Source organism: Oryzias melastigma, linkage group LG14 (genome assembly GCF_002922805.2).
Source record: "Oryzias melastigma strain HK-1 linkage group LG14, ASM292280v2, whole genome shotgun sequence".
Taxonomy (NCBI): Eukaryota; Metazoa; Chordata; class Actinopteri; order Beloniformes; family Adrianichthyidae; genus Oryzias; species Oryzias melastigma.
In genome coordinates, this window is record NC_050525.1 from 14,858,576 (window position 1) to 14,878,376 (window position 19,801).

General features: G+C 35.4%; 1 protein-coding gene across 5 annotated transcripts in view; it reads left to right on the forward strand.

Moving 5' to 3' along the window:
- Nucleotides 1-19,403, forward strand: part of LOC112142602 (myotonin-protein kinase) — a 21,252-nt gene extending 1,849 nt beyond the window's left edge. The window contains exons 1-15 of one of the 5 annotated variants that reach the window (XM_024266080.2): nucleotides 9,354-9,639; nucleotides 9,728-9,819; nucleotides 11,541-11,624; nucleotides 11,773-11,868; nucleotides 11,939-12,087; nucleotides 12,184-12,277; nucleotides 13,723-13,920; nucleotides 14,111-14,359; nucleotides 14,972-15,051; nucleotides 15,118-15,214; nucleotides 15,289-15,419; nucleotides 15,573-15,664; nucleotides 17,599-17,660; nucleotides 17,815-17,889; nucleotides 18,618-19,403. In XM_024266080.2, coding sequence (XP_024121848.1) covers nucleotides 9,757-9,819; nucleotides 11,541-11,624; nucleotides 11,773-11,868; nucleotides 11,939-12,087; nucleotides 12,184-12,277; nucleotides 13,723-13,920; nucleotides 14,111-14,359; nucleotides 14,972-15,051; nucleotides 15,118-15,214; nucleotides 15,289-15,419; nucleotides 15,573-15,664; nucleotides 17,599-17,660; nucleotides 17,815-17,889; nucleotides 18,618-18,692 — 1,545 coding nt within the window. In that variant the 5' untranslated portion in view covers nucleotides 9,354-9,639; nucleotides 9,728-9,756 and the 3' untranslated portion in view covers nucleotides 18,693-19,403. Of the gene's footprint in view, nucleotides 1-9,353; nucleotides 9,640-9,727; nucleotides 9,820-11,278; nucleotides 11,625-11,749; nucleotides 11,869-11,938; nucleotides 12,088-12,183; nucleotides 12,278-13,722; nucleotides 13,921-14,110; nucleotides 14,360-14,971; nucleotides 15,052-15,117; nucleotides 15,215-15,288; nucleotides 15,420-15,572; nucleotides 15,665-17,598; nucleotides 17,661-17,814; nucleotides 17,890-18,617 lie in introns of those variants that run through there. The other 4 variants (XM_024266078.2, XM_024266081.2, XM_036215148.1 and 1 more) reach the window with 4 other exon arrangements.
- The last annotated feature ends 398 nt before the right edge of the window (nucleotides 19,404-19,801 follow it).

The following is a 19,801-nucleotide window of genomic DNA, read 5'->3' on the forward strand; positions in this document are numbered from 1 at the left end:
AGAAAAAAAAAGAACACACACACAAAAAACTGCTGTGTATGTATGAATAAAAAAAAAATAAGGATGTTGAAAAAAAAAGTAAGTTTCTAGCCCATTTCTGTGACGAGTTATAGTTATTTTAAAAAATTGCTGCAATGCACAACTCCACCACTAGGGGAAGCAAAGGAGAAGAAATACAGACATAACGAGAGATCAAGAAATAAACTGCATTTTTTTTTGCAAGCGCATGCTACGTCTATGCAAAATGCAGTCATGTTCCCTGCCAGCCTCACCGCTCTTAAGTTGCTATCAAAATGATCAGGTGTGACACCACAATTATCAAAAATAATAATAGCTCAATAATAATAATAAGTGATTAAGCTACTAGGTTATTTGAGGCATTTTTTTTCCAACTGAGAAAAAACAAAAAGAAAGTTACAGATAACAAGTTGACCATGGATTGTTTGGCTTTTAAGTTCCTGGTCCGGCCCACTTGAGTTCAGACGGTGTGAATGTGGCTCCTGAACCAAAATTAGTTTGACACCCCACACCAGGGCATTAGTTTGAAATAAGCTTAAAATACAAAGTGCTTATCAAAATAATAAAAATAAATATCCGTTCCTGATCGGGAGACAATATGCAATTTTGATCGAGTCTGAAACCACATGATCAGGTTCGATCTCTGACGATGTGATCGGATCCTACCTAGTACCCGTACTGATCTCCTACTTTTAAAACAATATGAACAGCTTTAAAATGTTCAAAAAATTGAATCTCCAAAATGAAATAAACAGTGGCAGAAACTTAAACATTTAGTAAATAAGCTCAAACATAACAAAACCTTTAGATAAAGAGTGACTGTGCAGGTGACCTGACAAGGAGGAACTGGAAAAACTGACCTTTATATACATGAGGGTAATCAAGAGAAATGGAAACAGATGTGGAGGATCATCAACCTTAACCTGGTGTGACTCGTGATCAAAAAAGAAACTGAAAAACCCTAACAAGATCTAACATAGGTCTATTTAAGTATTTATACCAGTGCAGTGGATGCAGTTTATTCTTTCTTCATTATAAAAGACAATTATCACAGAACCAGCATCCCTGGTTGAGTTAATCTCTGTGTGGATCTTTTCCCTTTTTTAGCTTCTGTTGTGAATCATCAACTTTAAATTTCCTATTTGAAAGTCTTTATTTTATGTTAAAATTTTAGTTTTTTTAATTTCAGAGTAAAATATCTTGACAGATTGAACGATTTAGGACTTTTTTGTCATTTTAATGGATTTTAGTTTGATTGCTGATTAAAGGATTATGTGAAATCAATTATGTCACAGATTATCAGATATAATCCAAATTTATATTACAAATTAAGTTAAATAACTGCAGAGAGTTGATGCCTACAACAGTAAACATTGCTCTAAAGTTGTTTTTGTTTAAGATTGACATAGAGAATGTCAGCACTGATGCCTGTGTTCATTCATAAAAAAACATTTGGTTTTACCTATGAAAAACAGTGGAAAACACAGAAGTACAGCAATTTTGCTGCATTTATAAATGAAACACATGTATTTTTTACTGTGTACTTTAACACAAAACTATAATAAACATAGATGTCAAACAGGCAGTAATTAGAGCAGACCTGTGAGCAGGTAGAACGATCTTGATGATGAAGCTGTCTTTTCATGTAGAAGAAAAATAAACTGCATCCAATGCTCTATTGTATATGTACTTAAACAGATCTGAATATATATATTTTTTTTTTTTTTACAGTGCAGTTTGATCTGCGTCCTGATTGACCATTAACCCTCCTCCATTCCATATCTTAGTTTAGTTTATTTATTTCATATTTTCATCGCACACAACAAACAATGTCATAAACTCTTGTCCTTTGTGAAAATGAAACGGGACAGAAAGAAAAAAACTTGTTGTTTCTGCCCCATTTAAGTAAATCAATCAAACTGTTTTAATCAAATCTATCTCTTTGTATTGTCACATTAATATGTCTACTGAATAAAAACAAAAAACAAACGGCAAAAGAAACAAACAAGAAAAAAAAACAACCACAGATTTTTTTATTTTATTTATTTAACTCGTTTCCAACAACCTTATAATTCATATTGTGTAAGCGTTTGTTTTTTCACAGTTTTTTTAATAAATAATTGGTCTGGATTCTGTTATTGATATTTTTCAAGATTATTCAGTAGTCTGATCCTCTGCATAAAACACTTTTTCCTTTATTTTTGGTCTGAATTTGTTGGTTTTGAAAATGTCCTTTTACGTTGTTCTTTCCTTTTTCACACTTTTTTGTATGTTATGTGGCAGACTTTTGGGATTTGCTCTATACACGAGTTTTACAATGGAATGATCTTAATCTTTAAATAAATATCTCTTGTACAGAATGCATTCAGCTTTCCATATTTATGGAAATCTTTGATTGCGAGCAGATCTTTTTTTTTATTCTTTAGTAGTGGAATTATTTTTCTACAAAGATAAGAGTTTAAAAAAGAGAGAAAAGTGTGAAATTGTTGATTTATGTCAGAGAAAAGTGTATAAAGTGTATATTCAGGGCTTTTACAGCCCTAAAACATCTATAGATTCCACCCATCGCAGGTTATTTTTTTTACTTTACCATTGCTGCACTGTACTCTCTAAAAGCAGCACAGCTAAAACAATTATGAATGTCACCAGGTGAAAGCTGAGACCATCATTTTCTAAATCCCCTTTGGGGTCACACGGCTGCTGGAACCCATCCCAGCTATTGTTGGGCGATGGCGAGCTGCACCCTGTTCAGGTCAGCTGCAGGGACTGTTTTACCACAGCATGTTTGGCTTATCGAAGTCAAGAATTTCCTGACATCAGAAGTTTTGAGTTCTGTCCCAAAGAAACAGGAACGTTTAAAACGGACCTATTTTAGGAGTTTTAAGGGAAAAAACAAAACAAAGTTATTCCAGCAAACTGTAAAAGGGAAGTTTCTCCTTTAAACCTTGTTAACTATAAACATATAACAGAAATATTGAAATATTTTCCCTGAAAACAGAGTTCGAGTTGCCACTTATACTTTTATTTGGTGTTCAGGGTAACATAACAAAATCCCGCCCCCACCTCCTGAAAACAGGGGTAATATTACACAGGGGGGGGGCACACACATACTCCACTGTATACTACATTTCATAGAGTCTTTAAGGGGAATTCAGTCATAATAATAACACTAAACTCAAACACTCTGGATTTCTTACCGTTTGTCTTCCTTGTCAGTTTAGGAGAAAATACCCTCATTCATGTGAAAGTTTAACATGACTGGTGTGAGTGACCGACGGAGGTATTTTGTGTGTCATGTGAGCACACGGTTGTAAAAATAGCCCAATTCTAAATTTAACTGCAGTGTGTAAGTGGATTGTTGTATACAGTGTCCTATTGAACATCTTCACTGGTGATGAAGCAGCTTTCTGATAGCTGCTAAATGGAATGAATAAAAAAGGAAAAAGAAACAAAAATACTCGGATTAGAGGAACAAACCGGAAGCCTACCCAAAAGAAGTGGCATCAAGTAAATCAATAAATATTTTTAAAGTACTATTTTTCTGCTTCTCCCTTCTTTCATCTTCTTTTTGATTCCCTTAAATCTGTTTTTCTTTCACCTGTTTGGTCTGTTTTCCAGCACTTTTGGAATAATGGCAACAAATTTCTTGCTTTCTCTTTGCTATTTTCTCTTTTTACCAATGTTTCATTTAACCACTTTTTAACAAAATCTCTTCAAATTAACGTTTAATCTCTACCAGTGATAAAGTTATGGGTTTAAAGCCCAAAAGTTATCTAAAAATCACCAGCTCTAACAGTAAAATATGCCAAAAATATTAATCAGTGATCAATCATCCATTATTTATTACTTCCTGATTTGATTGAAAGTTCAATGTTGACACATTTTTAGTGATATTACCTCTGAAAATGAAGGAAAAAACATTAAAACATCAGAAGTTGTAGCTAAACTTAATTGCCTATCATGAGGAAATTGCTCTTTTTTTATTTATTTTTTTAAAATTTGCTCATTTAAACTGAAGTGGGAGGATAAACCCCTAGAGATTTTGGAGGGGGCGCTCTATTTAAACAAATAATAATAACAAATGACAGAAACCAAATAAAATAGTACAAATGCACATAGTAAACACACACATTAGTACAGACTCTCAATATCCACCCCTATAAAACATGACATTTCAGGAGGTTTAAATAAACACATTTACAAAAAACACCACAAAAAATGAACCGAGAAAAATAAACCACGGACATCTAGTGAAAGCTAAAGCAGAGACAATAGATCGACAAAAAAATCTGAGTTTAGAAACAAACACAAGTATGTTTGAGATGGATTAACAGATTAACTTGAACAATGACAGAGAGGAAATGGAACGTAGAGAAGACGCTTTTCACACTTTTCAGATGGTAGTCGAGTAGCAGTAGTTCATTAGAAATTGGTGGGCGGAGCTGTTGGCGCAGAGTAAGCCCGCCCCCAATTCCTATCATCATTTACACCCTTTCTTCCATAAGCCCTTCACACCCCCAACCAAACTGGGGCAACTGTTTTGACATTTTACAGTTTCGAGTAGGGCTGTCACGATTAGTCGACTAATCGACGACTAATCTACTATTAAAATAGTCGACAACTAGTTTAATAGTCGATTAATCGTTACCTTATATTATATAGAGTCAGAGTGCAGTAAAGATGAAAGTATAATGTATATACTGTAAAGTATAATGGCATTGTGCTAGCTTTTTGGACTATTTTGGGATTTATTAATGTTTTAAGGCTATTTTGGAGTTTAATATTTCAGCTACAGGCTAGCTATAGCTTTTTTAGGATTCTTCAGTATTTTAGGCTAATTTGGAGTTTAGCTAATATTTAAGCTACATGCTAGTGGTTTTGGCTAATTTAATTTTTTTCTCATTTTTTAGGCTAATTTGGAGTTTAGCTAATATTTCAGCTGCATGCTAGCTATTTTGACTAATTTAGGATTTTTCAGTTTTAAGCTAATTTGGAGTTTAGCTAATATTTCAGCTGCATGCTAGCAGTTTTGACTAAGTTAGGATTTTTCAGTTTTAAGCTAATTTGGAGTTTAGCTAATATTTAAGCTACATGCTAGTGGTTTTGGCTAATTTAAATTTTTTCTCATTTTTTTAGGCTGATTTGGAGTTTAGCTAATATTTCAGCTGCATGCTAGCAGTTTTGACTAATTTAGGATTTTTCAGTTTTAAGCTAAATTGGAGTTTAGCTAATATTTCAGCTGCATGCTAGCTGTTTAGGCTACCTTAGGCTTTTTTTCATTTTTTTAGGCTAATTTGGCATCTAGCTAATATTTTAGCTGGCTATCAGCTTCAGCGTTTTGAGCTATTAGTTTCAGCGATTTCAACCACCAACTTCAGTATCTTCTGCTATCAGCGCTAGCATCTTTAGCGACCAAATTCAGCTAACAGCATTCACACTTGCATTATCAGAGGTAATGCTATATATCTAGTTTTAGTTAGTTAAAATATAATGATGGTTAAGATGTGTGCTTTACATCCAGTTTGCACATGACCCGATTAGTCGACTAATCGGAAAAAATAATCGGTGATTAGTCAACTTAAAATAATCGTTTGTGGCAGCACTAGTTACGAGCCAGATTCCAGCTCGGACGAGGAAAACGGTGAATGCATCAGAATGCAGCGGAGCAGGGAGCTCGTGGCCCGCCGACTGTAGCATCATCACTGCTACAGACCTTTTCTACTGGCGTTTTTTTCCTCATTTACAATGATTTTAATCAAGAAATACCCAGAAATTCCATTTTAAGCTTAATTTTCGTCATATATGTCCTCCATCATGATAAAAACACCCCATTAAACAAAATTGATAGCCCCAGCAAAGTTTAAAGTTTGTTACATATTTACAAAGATGTCATAATTAAGTAAAATCTTGAATATATGCAGGTTTTCATTTAAGAACATTGAAAATAAAAGAATATTGCAGTAGTGGTCAATCCATAAATGCAGCTTTAACAATGAAGTGAAATGCGCTGCTCTAAATCCCGTCCTGCCAGGTTTGTTCATTTGGCCGTTGTGTTTTGTACGGAGCATTCCCTCCATGCCTCTCTGCGTCTGGACTCCTCGGAGGTCTGGTCAGTCCTTACATGGTTTAGCTTGCAGGAGAAGTCAGTAAGAGGTACCGAGCACGAGTAAATATTTGGAGGAACTTCTAACAAATAAATCCTGCTTTTCATTTCTTCAGTAGTCCAGCCGAAAAATTGACTGTTTACAGCAAACAGCACCAGTAATGGCAACTTTATGTTAGAGCATGTTTACAAGAAACATTTATTTTTTACCACCTGTCACAGTTTTATAAACTATCTCTACTGTAGTTGGCAAAAAAGCAAAGCTGTCAGCTATTCTTCTTGTTTTTATATATCTGTTAGTATTTGTCTGGCCTGTCACAACTATGGAGAAATTCATTCATGGAAGAAATTGCAATTTTACATTAACTCTCTTTGGAAAACTAAACTTTTATGAGTGTCACTTAAAAAACATATTTTTTTAATTCAATTTTATTTCAAAGTTTTCTGGTCACTCACAAAACTACAGACCACTTTCTAACTTATTTTGTTTCTATTTTCTTAACTGCACTGTAAAAAGTGTAACATTGACTCTGTAATTTGTTACAATTTTAAAAATTAGTTTTTATCTGATTATAGTTTTAAGTTGAGTGATCAGTCAGCCAGACATTTTAATTAGACGAAGAATAATCCTTTTAAATGTAACAGATTACAGAACTTTTGTTAATTGATCCAATGTTTTACTTTTTACAGTGTGTTATGTAAAACAGTTTTCAGCAGGATGAAGTCTATATTAATTTAAGAAGTTAAAAAAAGAGAATTCTACATAATTAAAAATGTATTTTTTTTTTCATTTTTATGTGAATTGAATTGTTTTTTTGAGACCTCAACTTTTATTTCCTCTATTTTTTTCACATTTTTTTTTTAATCTCAAACCCATTGGAAACACGAAAAAGAAAATAAATAATGTAATTTTATTGAAAACGGATGGGTTTTGTTCCTAAAAAATGTTTTTTTCTTCTTCTTTTTAAATGGAACTTTTCTAAACAAAACTAAACTGGGCTTCAGGTCAGAACAGTTACAGCAATAGCAGCTACTCATATTAACACCAAGCAGTAAACTCTTCTATTTTTAAGACTTGTCTTCCCTTTTTCCATATTACTCCATCATAGCTTTCTATCATAAAACCAAAAAAAACTTTTTAAAATTTATAGTTTAACATCCAAACGCCAAAGAATCATTTTCATATCAACCAAGAAAGTAAAATATTAAATAAAAGTGATACCTAGCAATACAACACAAACAAAATAGCTTTGTATTGTTTTCCTCTTCTGTTTGGTTTAATATTAGTTGCTAAAACCCCAGTCACACTATTGCTCTGTTGGTTTAAAGCATTGCTCCAATAATAGCATCCATGCTAGCATCTGCAGTGCTGCTAATGCAGAGTTTAACTGTACAACAGCTGCAGGAGGGGAAAACCAAAGTCAGCAATGGCCCCTAATTCGTCCTTAAGACAGCTGTCTTCTGCTGCTGAAGGAGATTAAACAGTAAAGATAGGCATGACTCAGCAGAATTTATTAGCAGGTTTTAGCTAGTCTCACTTTAGCTTAATGCCACTTTTGTATTTTCATTTTCAATGAGTTGTGAGGCTTTTTGATGTTAAATAACACACAGTGTGGGTAAAACACAGATGCTAATAAACGTTTTTGTTTTTTGTTTTTGTTTTATTCAATCATCTCTGACAAATTGTTACGCTCTCATTGTTTTGTGTTTGCCATAAAATACAAGAAAATTGATACTTTTTTATACAAATATATATAATTCAATGAATTTATTAAACCATATAAACAAAGGTGACATGTTTTTGTGTATATTTTAATTCCGCCTTTAATCTTTAGACTACGTCTCAGAAGGGAAATATACATTTAAGAACATACAAAACAAAAACTGTACTGAAATGAGTGTTTACATAAACTTTTCATTGATTCTGCCTCTTAAACGTGCATTGCATCAGCTGTTTTTATGGTTGGTATGCTCGTATAGGCTCCAGCAACACTGTCACCTCAAAGGGGAGTAAGCAGGTTTAGAAGATGAACAAATGAAGCACATGGGAAGAAGCAAAGACAAGCAAAATGTCAGTCAAGTTATTGGCTAGTAATCAACAATCCATTGTCCTGCATCCTTAATTTTTACACCTCAGCAACACAGACAAGAGCCAATCAGCTTCTTGGCTCATTGATCAATGCAGTCAGTTCTAATCAATGACTGAAGTAACAGAACCCCCACACAGACAACTGAATTAGTTGTTTTTTACGAGTGGGTTAAAAAATGTTTACCCTACTTAAAAATATTAATTGTTAATATCTTAATTTTTGCTTCTAAATTTTGTTAATATAAACGCCCCAGCTCTCTTTCAAAGCTGTAAGTTCCCGTCTCTCAGGAAATCCTGTTTAACCCATTAACATCGGAGCTCCCGTGTTTATGTTCTTTGATTTATTGTAATTTTTTTTAAATTGGTAACACGATCAACCCAATTCCAGATGATTTTGAAGGAGAAAACCGGTGCGAGTTACAGTATGTTAAAGATTCTGTGCCTCGGGTGTTAAAGGGTTAATTTCCCGTGTCACCATTGGCTACCCGACACTCACAAATATCCGACCAACCTCCATGACAGCACCTATTTTAAACAGCCAGTGCACCGGTGTTTATGTTGGTCTCAAGAGCTTTCTGTCTGAGTTCTCCGTGTGTAAATGTAATGAAGTGTTTCAGTAACTGTTCTTACCTTTGTTTGTTCCATGGTGCCCAATGGGATCCCAAGTTTAACCTTTTAACTTGAGTAGACTTGTAAGACCTGACAACAAAAGGTCTGGGAATGTATCTGTAGTTCATTTCAGGACATAAATTTATATTTACTTCCTATTTATTTTAATTAGCTATTCGCTACACAACGGCACATTAATCTATAAATGTAGAGTTTAAATAAATAATATTTCACAAAAAACGTCTCTCTTAGATAACCATGAAAGAGTCAGAACAGGTGAAAAACACTGAAAATGATAAACAAGTATAATCTTATTTAGATGTATTTAGTGACTTCCACTCTTTTGCCAGTTCAAGCATCAATCATTGACTGTATAGGAGAACTGGACTGAGTGACCCCTCCCCCTTTGTGTTCAAAACAGGAAGTACTCGTTGGCTCTAAGAAGCCATAGACTTTTATTGAGAAATAAACAACTATAACTTAGTCATTCTATTTGTCAGAACCTTTTTTGCTCTTAAACATGTTTTTTTTTTATTCCATGTTATTAAAGTTATAAAGTGACCAATCAGACGCCTCAATGAAAGGTTTCACGGTGAGCCTTTGAAACGTTCGTGTAGTCCGCTTACAAGTGTTAGGGGTGTGGACTCTCGACAAGATCACTACCGATTGGTGAGAAGAGTTGCCATAGAAACGTAGACTTAGACCAACTTGGACTGATCGCTGCTTACTGACGCCGTCTGGCTCCAACATGACAACCACGAAATTAGCCACTGAATAAACTGTGTTTTGTTTCTACGATTCAGTCCAGTTCTAATCAACAGTAAATGGCATCAATCTCTTTTCTTTTCTCAGACTTTCCTGATTTGTACTTCCTGTGTTCTGGCTCCATGTGTCTGTCTCATTCGCAGCTGAGCCTCTGGTGAGGGGCGTTCAGAGGATGTGCATTAAAAGAGAGGACTTCCACATCCTGAAGGTGATTGGTCGAGGAACTTTCAGTGAAGTAAGTGAAGCCGATCTTCAGACAAGCGTGCTTTTGTTGGGTTTTTACTGTGCTGTGATACATTTTCATCTATCGTATAAATCTCACTTATTAGTTCTTCTCGTCACTAGTAGAAAACTTGATAACACTTTATAATAAGATTCCTTAACAAGCTTTATTAACACGTTGCATCATTAATAAGGTGATAGTAAGACATTTATTAGCACAATAAGCCTAATAAGGTTTATTAACATATTTAACATCTAAAGTGAGACCATTAACTGATTAAAGTTTGCAGTACCTCATATAAAGTGTTCCAGAATTTTCCTTGTCCCTGAATAACATGTGATGCATTCAGATATAAACCGAACCACTTCAAAAATGAATCTAAAGGAAGACTTGTAATTGTCTGATGGTTAAAGTTTTAAAATTTTTACATCAAGGAAAAACTAATCTCACATTGTTTTTGTTAGTTCCACCATTTGTGTTTTTGGTTCAGCTTCCTTTCATAAGGTTTGTTGTGTTTTTCTTTCCTAATGGTGTCACTACTTGGTCATTTTGCTCTCCTTGATTTCTATCACTCCTTGACTTCGTGTTTCTTGTTTTTCACACAAACATTCAAATTCCTGCTGTGGAGTTCATAGTAGTCTGTGATTGTTGTCTTCCTTTCCTGGTTTAGTACTTTTAATGATACTTTTTCCTGACAGGTTGGTTGTGATGATACATTCTTTCCATTTAGGAATAAAGGAGTTTTCCTCTGTAAAAAATAAATGATGTTCAGAGTCTCTTTAAATCTATAAATCTTTACTAAACAAAGATTTGAAACTGTCAGGAGACATTTCACACAATAGCATAAAATTGATGTAATAATTGTGGATAAACATGCAAAATACACAAAAACTGCATAATTCTCAACCGGCCAAAATGGTTCAACAACTTAAAACTGAATCTACGTTGAGACCTGTTTACCCACATCGACGAACGCAAGAAATGTTTATGATTTACATATATCACACATGTATCACAAAAGTCAGAAATTACAAACCTGGACACTGCACAAGTTGTACGTCTACTAGATATTTAATTAAGAGATTTAAATCAAACCAGCTCAACCAAAGTGTTTCCTTAGTTTTTTACATTTGCTTTCTCTCCATCATCTATGGTTACTTTGTGAATGTGATCACCGTTCGATATAAAATCCTTCTCATTGGGTTTTTAATTGTGATTTTGTCATTTTTAACCCAAATTTAAAAAAAAAACAAAAACCTTTGTCATTTTGTATTTTCTTTAGACCAGTGGGAGTTAATTTGAAACTCATCTCTGAATTGTGAGTGGGACCACTAGTGCAACCCCGCCCCCTCTTCCCATCACCTATAACTCTTTTTACTCTATCTTCCGCTAGCCTCACAGTCCCAACCTAACATTACCAGTGAAGCAAAAATGCCAGCAATATTATCCAGTCGTACAGAAAATTGGGAAACAGAAGTTATTTTATTAAACAGAGCAAACATTTCAAATGTTGATTCCTCAAAAAGGTTCCTCTGATGACAGCTGTTCAAACTCTGACATTTGTGTCTGCTTCTCTTTGTCAACACATTTTACCTCAGCAGGACAATCAGTGTTTCTTAAATCCCACCTCATGTTGTTTTTGGTTGATGTCACTGCTTTGCTGCAGGACTTTTTACATTTTTTTTACTATTTTGTTGTAATTTTTTTTCTGAAAAATGTGTTTCTTTGAACAGGTCGCCGTGGCGAGGATGCAAAGGACAAATCAAGTGTACGCTCTGAAGATAATGAACAAATGGAACTTACTGAGACGAGGGGAGGTATTATTATATCACTGCTAACATGACAAATGTAAAATCATCATTAGATTTAAACCAAAAGTTCTACAGTTGCTTCCGTTTTCTAACTTTCCAGTCATCTGTCTTTGAACTCAACTTTGTTCCAGTTGTCTTTGTTTGTTGTATACAGACCGCGTGCTACCAGGAGGAACGGGAAGTTCTGTTGAAGGGTGACAAACGCTGGATCACAGAACTGCACTACGCGTTCCAAGATGATAACTACTTGGTAATGCCATGACGTTTGCATCTTTTCTGTATTTTTTTTTTCCTGATCCATTCTCAACCCTCTCTACCAGTATTTGGCCATGGATTATTATCCGGGTGGAGACCTCCTCACGCTGCTCAGTAAGTTTGGAGATCGGATCCCTGAAGCCATGGCTCAGTTCTACCTGGCTCAGATGGTCCTGGCCATTGATTCTGTGCACAGGTTGGGTTATGTACACAGGTACATGAGTTTGCTAAATTGTCATTGTTTCTCTGATAGGGAACACTGTTTACAGACGTACATGTTTAAACTGAAACTGCCCTTTGGTTTAAACAGAGACATCAAGCCTGACAACATTTTACTAGCAGCTAACGGACATATTAGACTGGGAGACTTTGGCTCCTGTCTGAGGCTCCAAGAGGATGGAATGGTAAAGGCTTTTTGTGGCTAAAATATAAAAATGTAACCCTTTGACGTACATTCATGCAACTTCACATGAAACCACTCCAAACCTAAGACTACGGTCACATGTTCCAAAATGCCACCGCAAGGCGACCTAAGGTGAGGGTCAGGGCAGGCAGCAGCAATCACAGATAAAGGAGGGTCAGAAACAGAAGACTACGTCCAGATAGAAACGCTCAGTAATGCAGGCAGGGTGGTAAAAACAATACTTCGCACTGAGGGAGGTTCTGAGCAGTGCTCAAGTGTTCTGTGGGTGATTGGCAAATGAGAGTCAGCTGAGGAGTGTGTGGGGAGTGTGTGCTGGGGTTGCTGGGAGATGTAGTGTGTTCAGTACTGAGGCGACAGCTCCCGCCGGTGACCAGAGGGGGAGACAGAGCACTGACTTCTAACAGTAGCATTAACCCACAAGAACCATAGTGAAATCTAAGGGCTGGTTTATACTCCCGAGCAATTTATTTTAATCAGAGCTGAATCATCCCAGTCGCTGCAGGATGTGACACCTGCTGGTGATGTCATTCGCAACCAGAATTTTACATCCATAGCGCAATCATGTGCAAATCTCGTCATTTAACTTGAATTATTTTCAGCAATGTGAGTACACAATGATGGAGGAAACTGTCCAGAAAAAAAAACTTTTAACACTGAAAATGATAAAAACTTCACTGAAGAAGTTATTGGAAATATCGAACTATAAGATATGTTTTATATCTCATATTGTGCAACTCTGGAGAATAAATTAACTCTTTTTTATTTTAATTAATTTTAATTTTTGTATACCCTGCTTCTATTTTGTGCAGACCATGTTCCTGCACATTTGCAGATAAAGCAAGTGTATGAACAGATTGTTGTTCATGTTAAAAACAAACACTGGAGACGATCGTGTTGCATGAAAAGCATAAAAGCCATTCAGAAGTTCATCGCAGTTATTGGAGACAGTCACAATGAATTCCAGCCAAAATTAGTAGAAGCTAGGCAGTTGTGGATCGATTGTGGATACGATTGATGCGATGGCTGATTGCTGTGAAGTATTAACAAAAACAAAAACAAAAAAAAACATCATAAAAAAACTTCTGTGGGTCACTTGATCTGTGTATCCCACATCATTTTCCTATAAAGGAAATAGGTTGGGGTTCCTACATGTTAGATTTTCATAAAAACAAAAACATGAGGATATATTTGTCTTATTTGTGTGAATGAGTCTGTGACTGTAAAGCTTTGGGCCTTTGAGGAAGGTAGAAAAGCACTATACAAGTATACACTATTTACCATTTAATTCAGGTGTCAAAGAGTTCAAAATAGATAAATTTATGGTGTCCAAAAATGTTTTTTTGTGAAATGTGTCTAACTAAAAACCGTTGATTTTTCATACTTTTATTTTGAAAGTCATATTTGGGATTTGATTTGTTCCTTCAGATACACTCATCCGTAGCTGTGGGGACTCCTGACTATTTGTCTCCAGAGATCTTAAGGACGGTGCAGAGAGGGGAAGGCTACGGTCTGGAATGTGACTGGTGGGCTTTAGGCATCTGTGCCTATGAGATGCTGCTGGGGATAACGCCATTCTACTCAGAGTCCATCTCTGAAACCTACGCCAAGATTATTAACTTTCAGGTACACAAACTAACAATCATTTTTAAAGGAATGCATGAAAAACTGGCATTATTGTAAGCTATTATAAAGGAAATGATGCAGAGAAAACCAAAATAAAACAGGAAGTATGTTGTTATGGTGTAAATACTGGTTGTTCTGTTAAATAAACATGAAGGATTCATTCTTGTATTTCCTTATCTGTGATCTGCAGGAATATTTTGAGTTTCCACCTTCTGACGGCACAGTTTCAGAGAAGGCCCGCTCCCTGATCTCTGGATTAATCTGTGAGAGGGAGACCCGTCTGGGCCGGAGAGGCTCCAGTGACTTTAAGAGTCACCTGTTTTTCCACAGTGTGGACTGGGACTCGCTGCATGACCTTCCTGCTCCCTTCCTGCCTGAAGTCTCCAATCCGACCGACACGTCCAACTTTGACATTGTAGAGGACTGTCTTCCTGACATGGTATCAACCTAAAGCAGAAACAAAACTTAGTATTTTTTGTGTTATAAAGCTCAAATTTGAGCCTTTTTTTATTTTTTCATTGGATTCAATTACTTTTCTCTTTAAATGTAATCATACATGAAAGCCTTAAAGTTGCCACTTGGCTTCATCTCCAAAAACTGAACCAAATGTATCTTTAAAAAGCTTTTTTATTTCAAAAAATATAAATAAGTTAATAAGTTAAAAAACCTAAATTAGCAAAAATAGCTAGCATGTAGCATGAATATTACCTAAATTCCAAAACAGCCTAAAAAATAGAAAAAATCCAAAATTAGCTTAAAGGTTTGGCATGTAGCTGAAATATTAGCTAAACTCCAAATTAGCCTAAAAAAAACCTTAATAAATGCCAAAATAGTCCAAGAAGCTAGCATAATGCCATTATAATTCTCAACTCTGACTCCAGATAACACCAAGTAACGACTAATCAACTAGTAAATTAGTCGTCGACTATTTTAATAGTCGATTAGTCGTCGATTATTTGACTAATCGTGGCAGCCCTAAACAGAATAAAGATGCTTAAGAAATGTAACTCGCTAATACTAATACCACCTTTGCTAATTCTTCATCACTCAGGAAACGCTGTCTGATGTCATGAACACTGCCCCAATAGGAGTACACCTGGCTTTCATCGGATACTCCTACAACACCATCAGGTCAAAGGAAACTTTATCACCTTTAGGGTCGATCATCTCCAGATTTTTATTGTTCATTTTTTATAGCCAAGGGGAGACTCGAAGCCCCAGCCAAGACATCATGATGCAGATTGACCAAACGCAGCACAGGAACTGTGAGAACCGGTTCACACTGGAGAAAATGGTGAGTCTCCTTCACCAGCGGGAACGTCTGGGATTTGACGTGTCATGATTGTTTATGATCTGATGTGAATTTAGAGTCACAATTTACCTGACAACTCGCCCACGCCAATGGAGCTTCCACCTCCAATGGAGCAAAGCTGCACCGCGTCGACGGACATCTCTGAGGAGGAGATCCGAGGGTCAGAACTTAATGAACGGCTGCAAAGGTATCTTCTTCTTATACTGGAAATTCAAAAATTTTACATAATAATATACAACTATATGACATTAAAATTTGATTTAATAATCAAAATAAAGATAATAATAAAGTTTACATAAATTTGATTATCTGAATAAAAACATTGTTTTCTTCCAAACAGAGAGTTAAACGAAGCAAAGAGAAGATGCCTTGATTTGGAAAAAGAGACAGCAAGTTTGAAAGAGGAGAGACTCACCTGGAGATCTGAGAAGGGTATGATCGAATCAATGATCAAATCAACCAAATTTAAGACAAAAACTAATATTTGCATCTTAAACTGTGATGTTTATATTGGCTTTGACTACATTTAGTATTTATTTAGTAATTTTGTATCTCAAATAATTAAAAAGAAAAAATCATATGGGATCATTTTATGAGTTTCCATTGTGATTCACGATTGTTTTTTAAATAAGTCACAGAAAATATTTAATTTAGTTTAAAAAAAAAAAACTATTTTGACTCTTTTAGAAGCATTAATAGGCAAAAAATATGATTAAAAATCACAGTTACTGAAAATCTAATAAAAATCTTAATCTTAAAAAATCAGATTTGGACATATTCTTAATTTTTCTTCTAAAATTCACCAATGACTGAAAAAAAAATAATAAAGAAAATCAAGTTTAATGTTCTTGGAAAACTAAATCTGATCATCACATCCAGAAAGATGAGATTTTTAAAGATGGACTGTTAATATTTCAAATTGAAACATTTGCTTTGTTTATTTTCTTAAACAATCTTAGGTCAAAACTAAGAATCACTGTATAATTTTGCATATCATCTCTCGTATTTAACAACTGAAAACATAATTGATGCAACTTTGTATGCGTGCTGTCGGCGGGTGTAAAAATGGGCAAGCAGGCGGCACGCACAAAATATCAGTCATAGACCGCTCGGTGAGCCCATTGAGCGAAAATGTACATGCATTTTTTTTTCTATGGGCATGCTGCGGGCAACAGGTCATACCAAACACTTATGCAAAACAAAAGAGGGAAGTAGGTAAGAAAGACGCAGTCTCGTTGTACAGATTTATTATTGTTTTTCAGTCTCCCCAAAACCTGAACACTGTTCAAGGGACTCGTTAGTGTTGTTCAAGTGATTAGTGCGCGCTCCTTGCATGCATACTGGCTGTTAGAATTTAGTGTAGTAATAATAATCCTGACACGACTTTGACTTCATCTGCCACTTCAAATTAAGGGGAAGGGTTAAGGGGAAGGGAGAAGGGAAGAATTCGGATCGGGCCTTAGTGTTTTACCTGACGTTGATACAGATGTTCAGAATTGGTCAGCAAAATATAAAGTTTGAATGAGTGACTCCACTTCCTTGATTGCTGCTTTGCCCTCATAATTCCTGACCAACGACTGAAGAGATCTTTGATCACATGGTTTACAAGCTTTGGTTCAAAAGAGAAATGTCCATTAATACAGAGCAAACACAAGCTTCAGGACTCAATCTAGAACAAATTAAGATGACTGACTTTTCCACTCGGAACACACTCTTACATCAGCCTTGCAAATACTTTCCAATACAAGAATCGAAAGTTTCATTTTCAGGAAACAAGTCTCTGAGAAACTGAAAGACACACCTGTGTTTCTTTAGAACCTGTGAAAAACCCTCATCGGGCTCGACAACCTAAAGACCTCTAGCCTCCACATGGGTGCATGTGACTAAGGCTTAAAGGTCATTCATTTAGTTGAAAGTCTCAATCATAAAAGTCCTAAACCTTCCATAGACCAATTCAATTCAATCCATTTGTATTAAAATAGCCCAATATTACAACACAGTTGTCTCAATGGTCCAAGAGGCAGTTTTAGTGTCCTCAAGTCAGCCATGGTGACTCACAAACCCGACTACTTCTGCTAATACTGGAGGCTGTCAGAGCAGAGCAGTAAGTCACTGCATCTCTCTGAAAATAGTCTTGGAATGTGTGAACTTCAATGCCCATCACTGATGTCACCAGTACTATAAACTCATGATGCTCTAGGATAGACATCAAGCTACTGTTGTCTCTGGACTGTATTACCGTCTGTCTCCACCTTCTGTCTGTCTTTCACAGCATCATGTTCATCATCACGGACATGTTTTTGTTTGTTTGAGTGTTTTTGCTTCCAGTGCACCCTGCTGATGCTCCTCTCTTTCTACAATCGTAGAGCTGCATTTCAGCCAACCATCTCTTACTCTGTCCTTCCACTGTCTGGATGCACCGGAGGATGTAAGCTCGTCTTTAAACCACTTATGTTTTTTTCTGTCTAACACACCATGTAAACAGAACGTGCACCTGTCACACTTTTAAAATGAACCTTTGCAGCTTCTTGTCAAGTTGCTGGAGTAATGGAGGACATTGATCATCTCTGAATGTGTTACAGAAGGAGACGACCCCCCCAGTCTGTCAGTACCCCCTGGTGATTCACATCCACCGACATCTGGTTCTCTTCCACAGGGTGAGAGCCCACAAAACTCTACTGAAGACTTCAAACCTCCGAGCCATGTGCTTCGAGAACAAGCTAGCTGAAATAAAAGGATGTGCTATAAAAAATGTGTTTTTAGGAGCAGAAAATGTTTCCCATTTAAGCTTTTTGAATTCCACTTTCACTCACTTGACAGAAGTAGTTGTTTAATCGCTCAAATAGAACTTTCAGTTTTAGACTATTTCTGATCGTGAAACAATAATTTATGTTCCAGGAGTCAATTTAGAAAAGCATCTGTTTGATCTGCATCAGAAATCCTCATTTATTTTTAGATGCTAACCTTTGACTGAACTCAGAAGTGAACCCTGCAGCGAATGTGAACACAGATGGATGATTGAGCTGCAGTCAGATAATTAACAAATTGATTAATGTGTTTCCATTTTAGTCTCTTTTTAGACTCTTCCTTGTTTTATTTTTCTCTAGAAGATTTTCTGATAAAGTTTGACAATTTTGTTGGAAACCCGTGTTAATGTTTAGTTCAATAAAGGGCTACATCGCTAAAGGTTGAATCTCAGTAGCAGCATTTCTGTTTAGAGATTGAACATGTTTTTTTTTAAACATTCCTGATTTTACCCAAGGATGGATGAATAGAGGGATCATCAAAGAGGCAGATCCACTTTAACCTTTCTCCCTCATGATGTCTAATAATCACATTTAATAGATTTCACACTTTTTTAATCAGATGTTTTCTTCTCCTGCAGGTTCGTCTGCCACAGATGAGAAGTGAATCCTACTTGCTGGCGTGTGCAGAAGGGGGTGATTTCCAAGTTTGGTAGATTTGAGCTTTCAAGAGGCTCAACAGACGAAACCCCAACAGTGCTGCATCACAACTGTTCCACCTCCTCAAAGGAACCAATGAATGAGCCCTCCAGCCTCATTCTTCTGCATGTTAATACTTATGATATGAAATGTTGACGTAGCAACAAAACTACATTTTTTGGGAGATCTTTGATGAAAAATCTGGAAACAGTTAAGATGAAAAGCACCAAATGCAGTAGTAAAAGAGTTGGACTTCACCTTGCCTGGTTATCAAAAACACCCGTATATGCAGATGATGTTTTAATATATTTTAATTTAAAAAAATGTAAAAATCACATTTTACTGTATGACATTAATAGTAGTGATTCGATTTTAAGTGACTTGGGGAAAGACCACGCATCTTAGACCATATTGGTGTATATAGTGATGATTTTATGACTTTTTCCTCAGAATCAGGCATCCATACCTATGAGTGGTTTTTACATTTGCAGCACACATACCGGGTTGTTTGCTGTGCCTTCAGTAGGATTCAGAATCTTTAAAATGCTGTAGGTTTTTTTTATTTTAAACTAAATGTGTTTTTCTATTAAATGAATGTGGTTTAAATAAAAAATAACCAGAGTTTTTGGGTTTTAACTTTCAACTCTTAGACCTTTTCACTTTTAACAAGTTCAAGGACCTGTAAACGTTTACTCTAAGTTACTCTATTAAACAAATTTCTGTCTTCATTATTTTTTTTTCTCTGTACTTCTGGGCATAAGAAAAATACTTGAGATTATTTTAGGATGTTTTGTAGTTTTCAAAAATTCAAATTGACATGATTTTAATTCAGTTTAGTACATTTTTAAGTACAAAATTAACCAGTTCTGCATCATTTGACTCTTTTTGGAGTTCACTCACTAAAAAGATTTTATATTTAATCACGTGAAATAAATATATTTAGAGAAACAAAATGAAAAAAAGTAAATATTTAAATTATTTTAAAAAATATCTACGTTTTTTTAAAGATAAATAAATAATAATGAAAAATCACATTTATTATTTCATTTTTTTGACTTAATAAAACACAAGTTAACATCAGTGTAAAGTATTAACTGGAATTAGGGCAAATATAAAAGACTTTCTT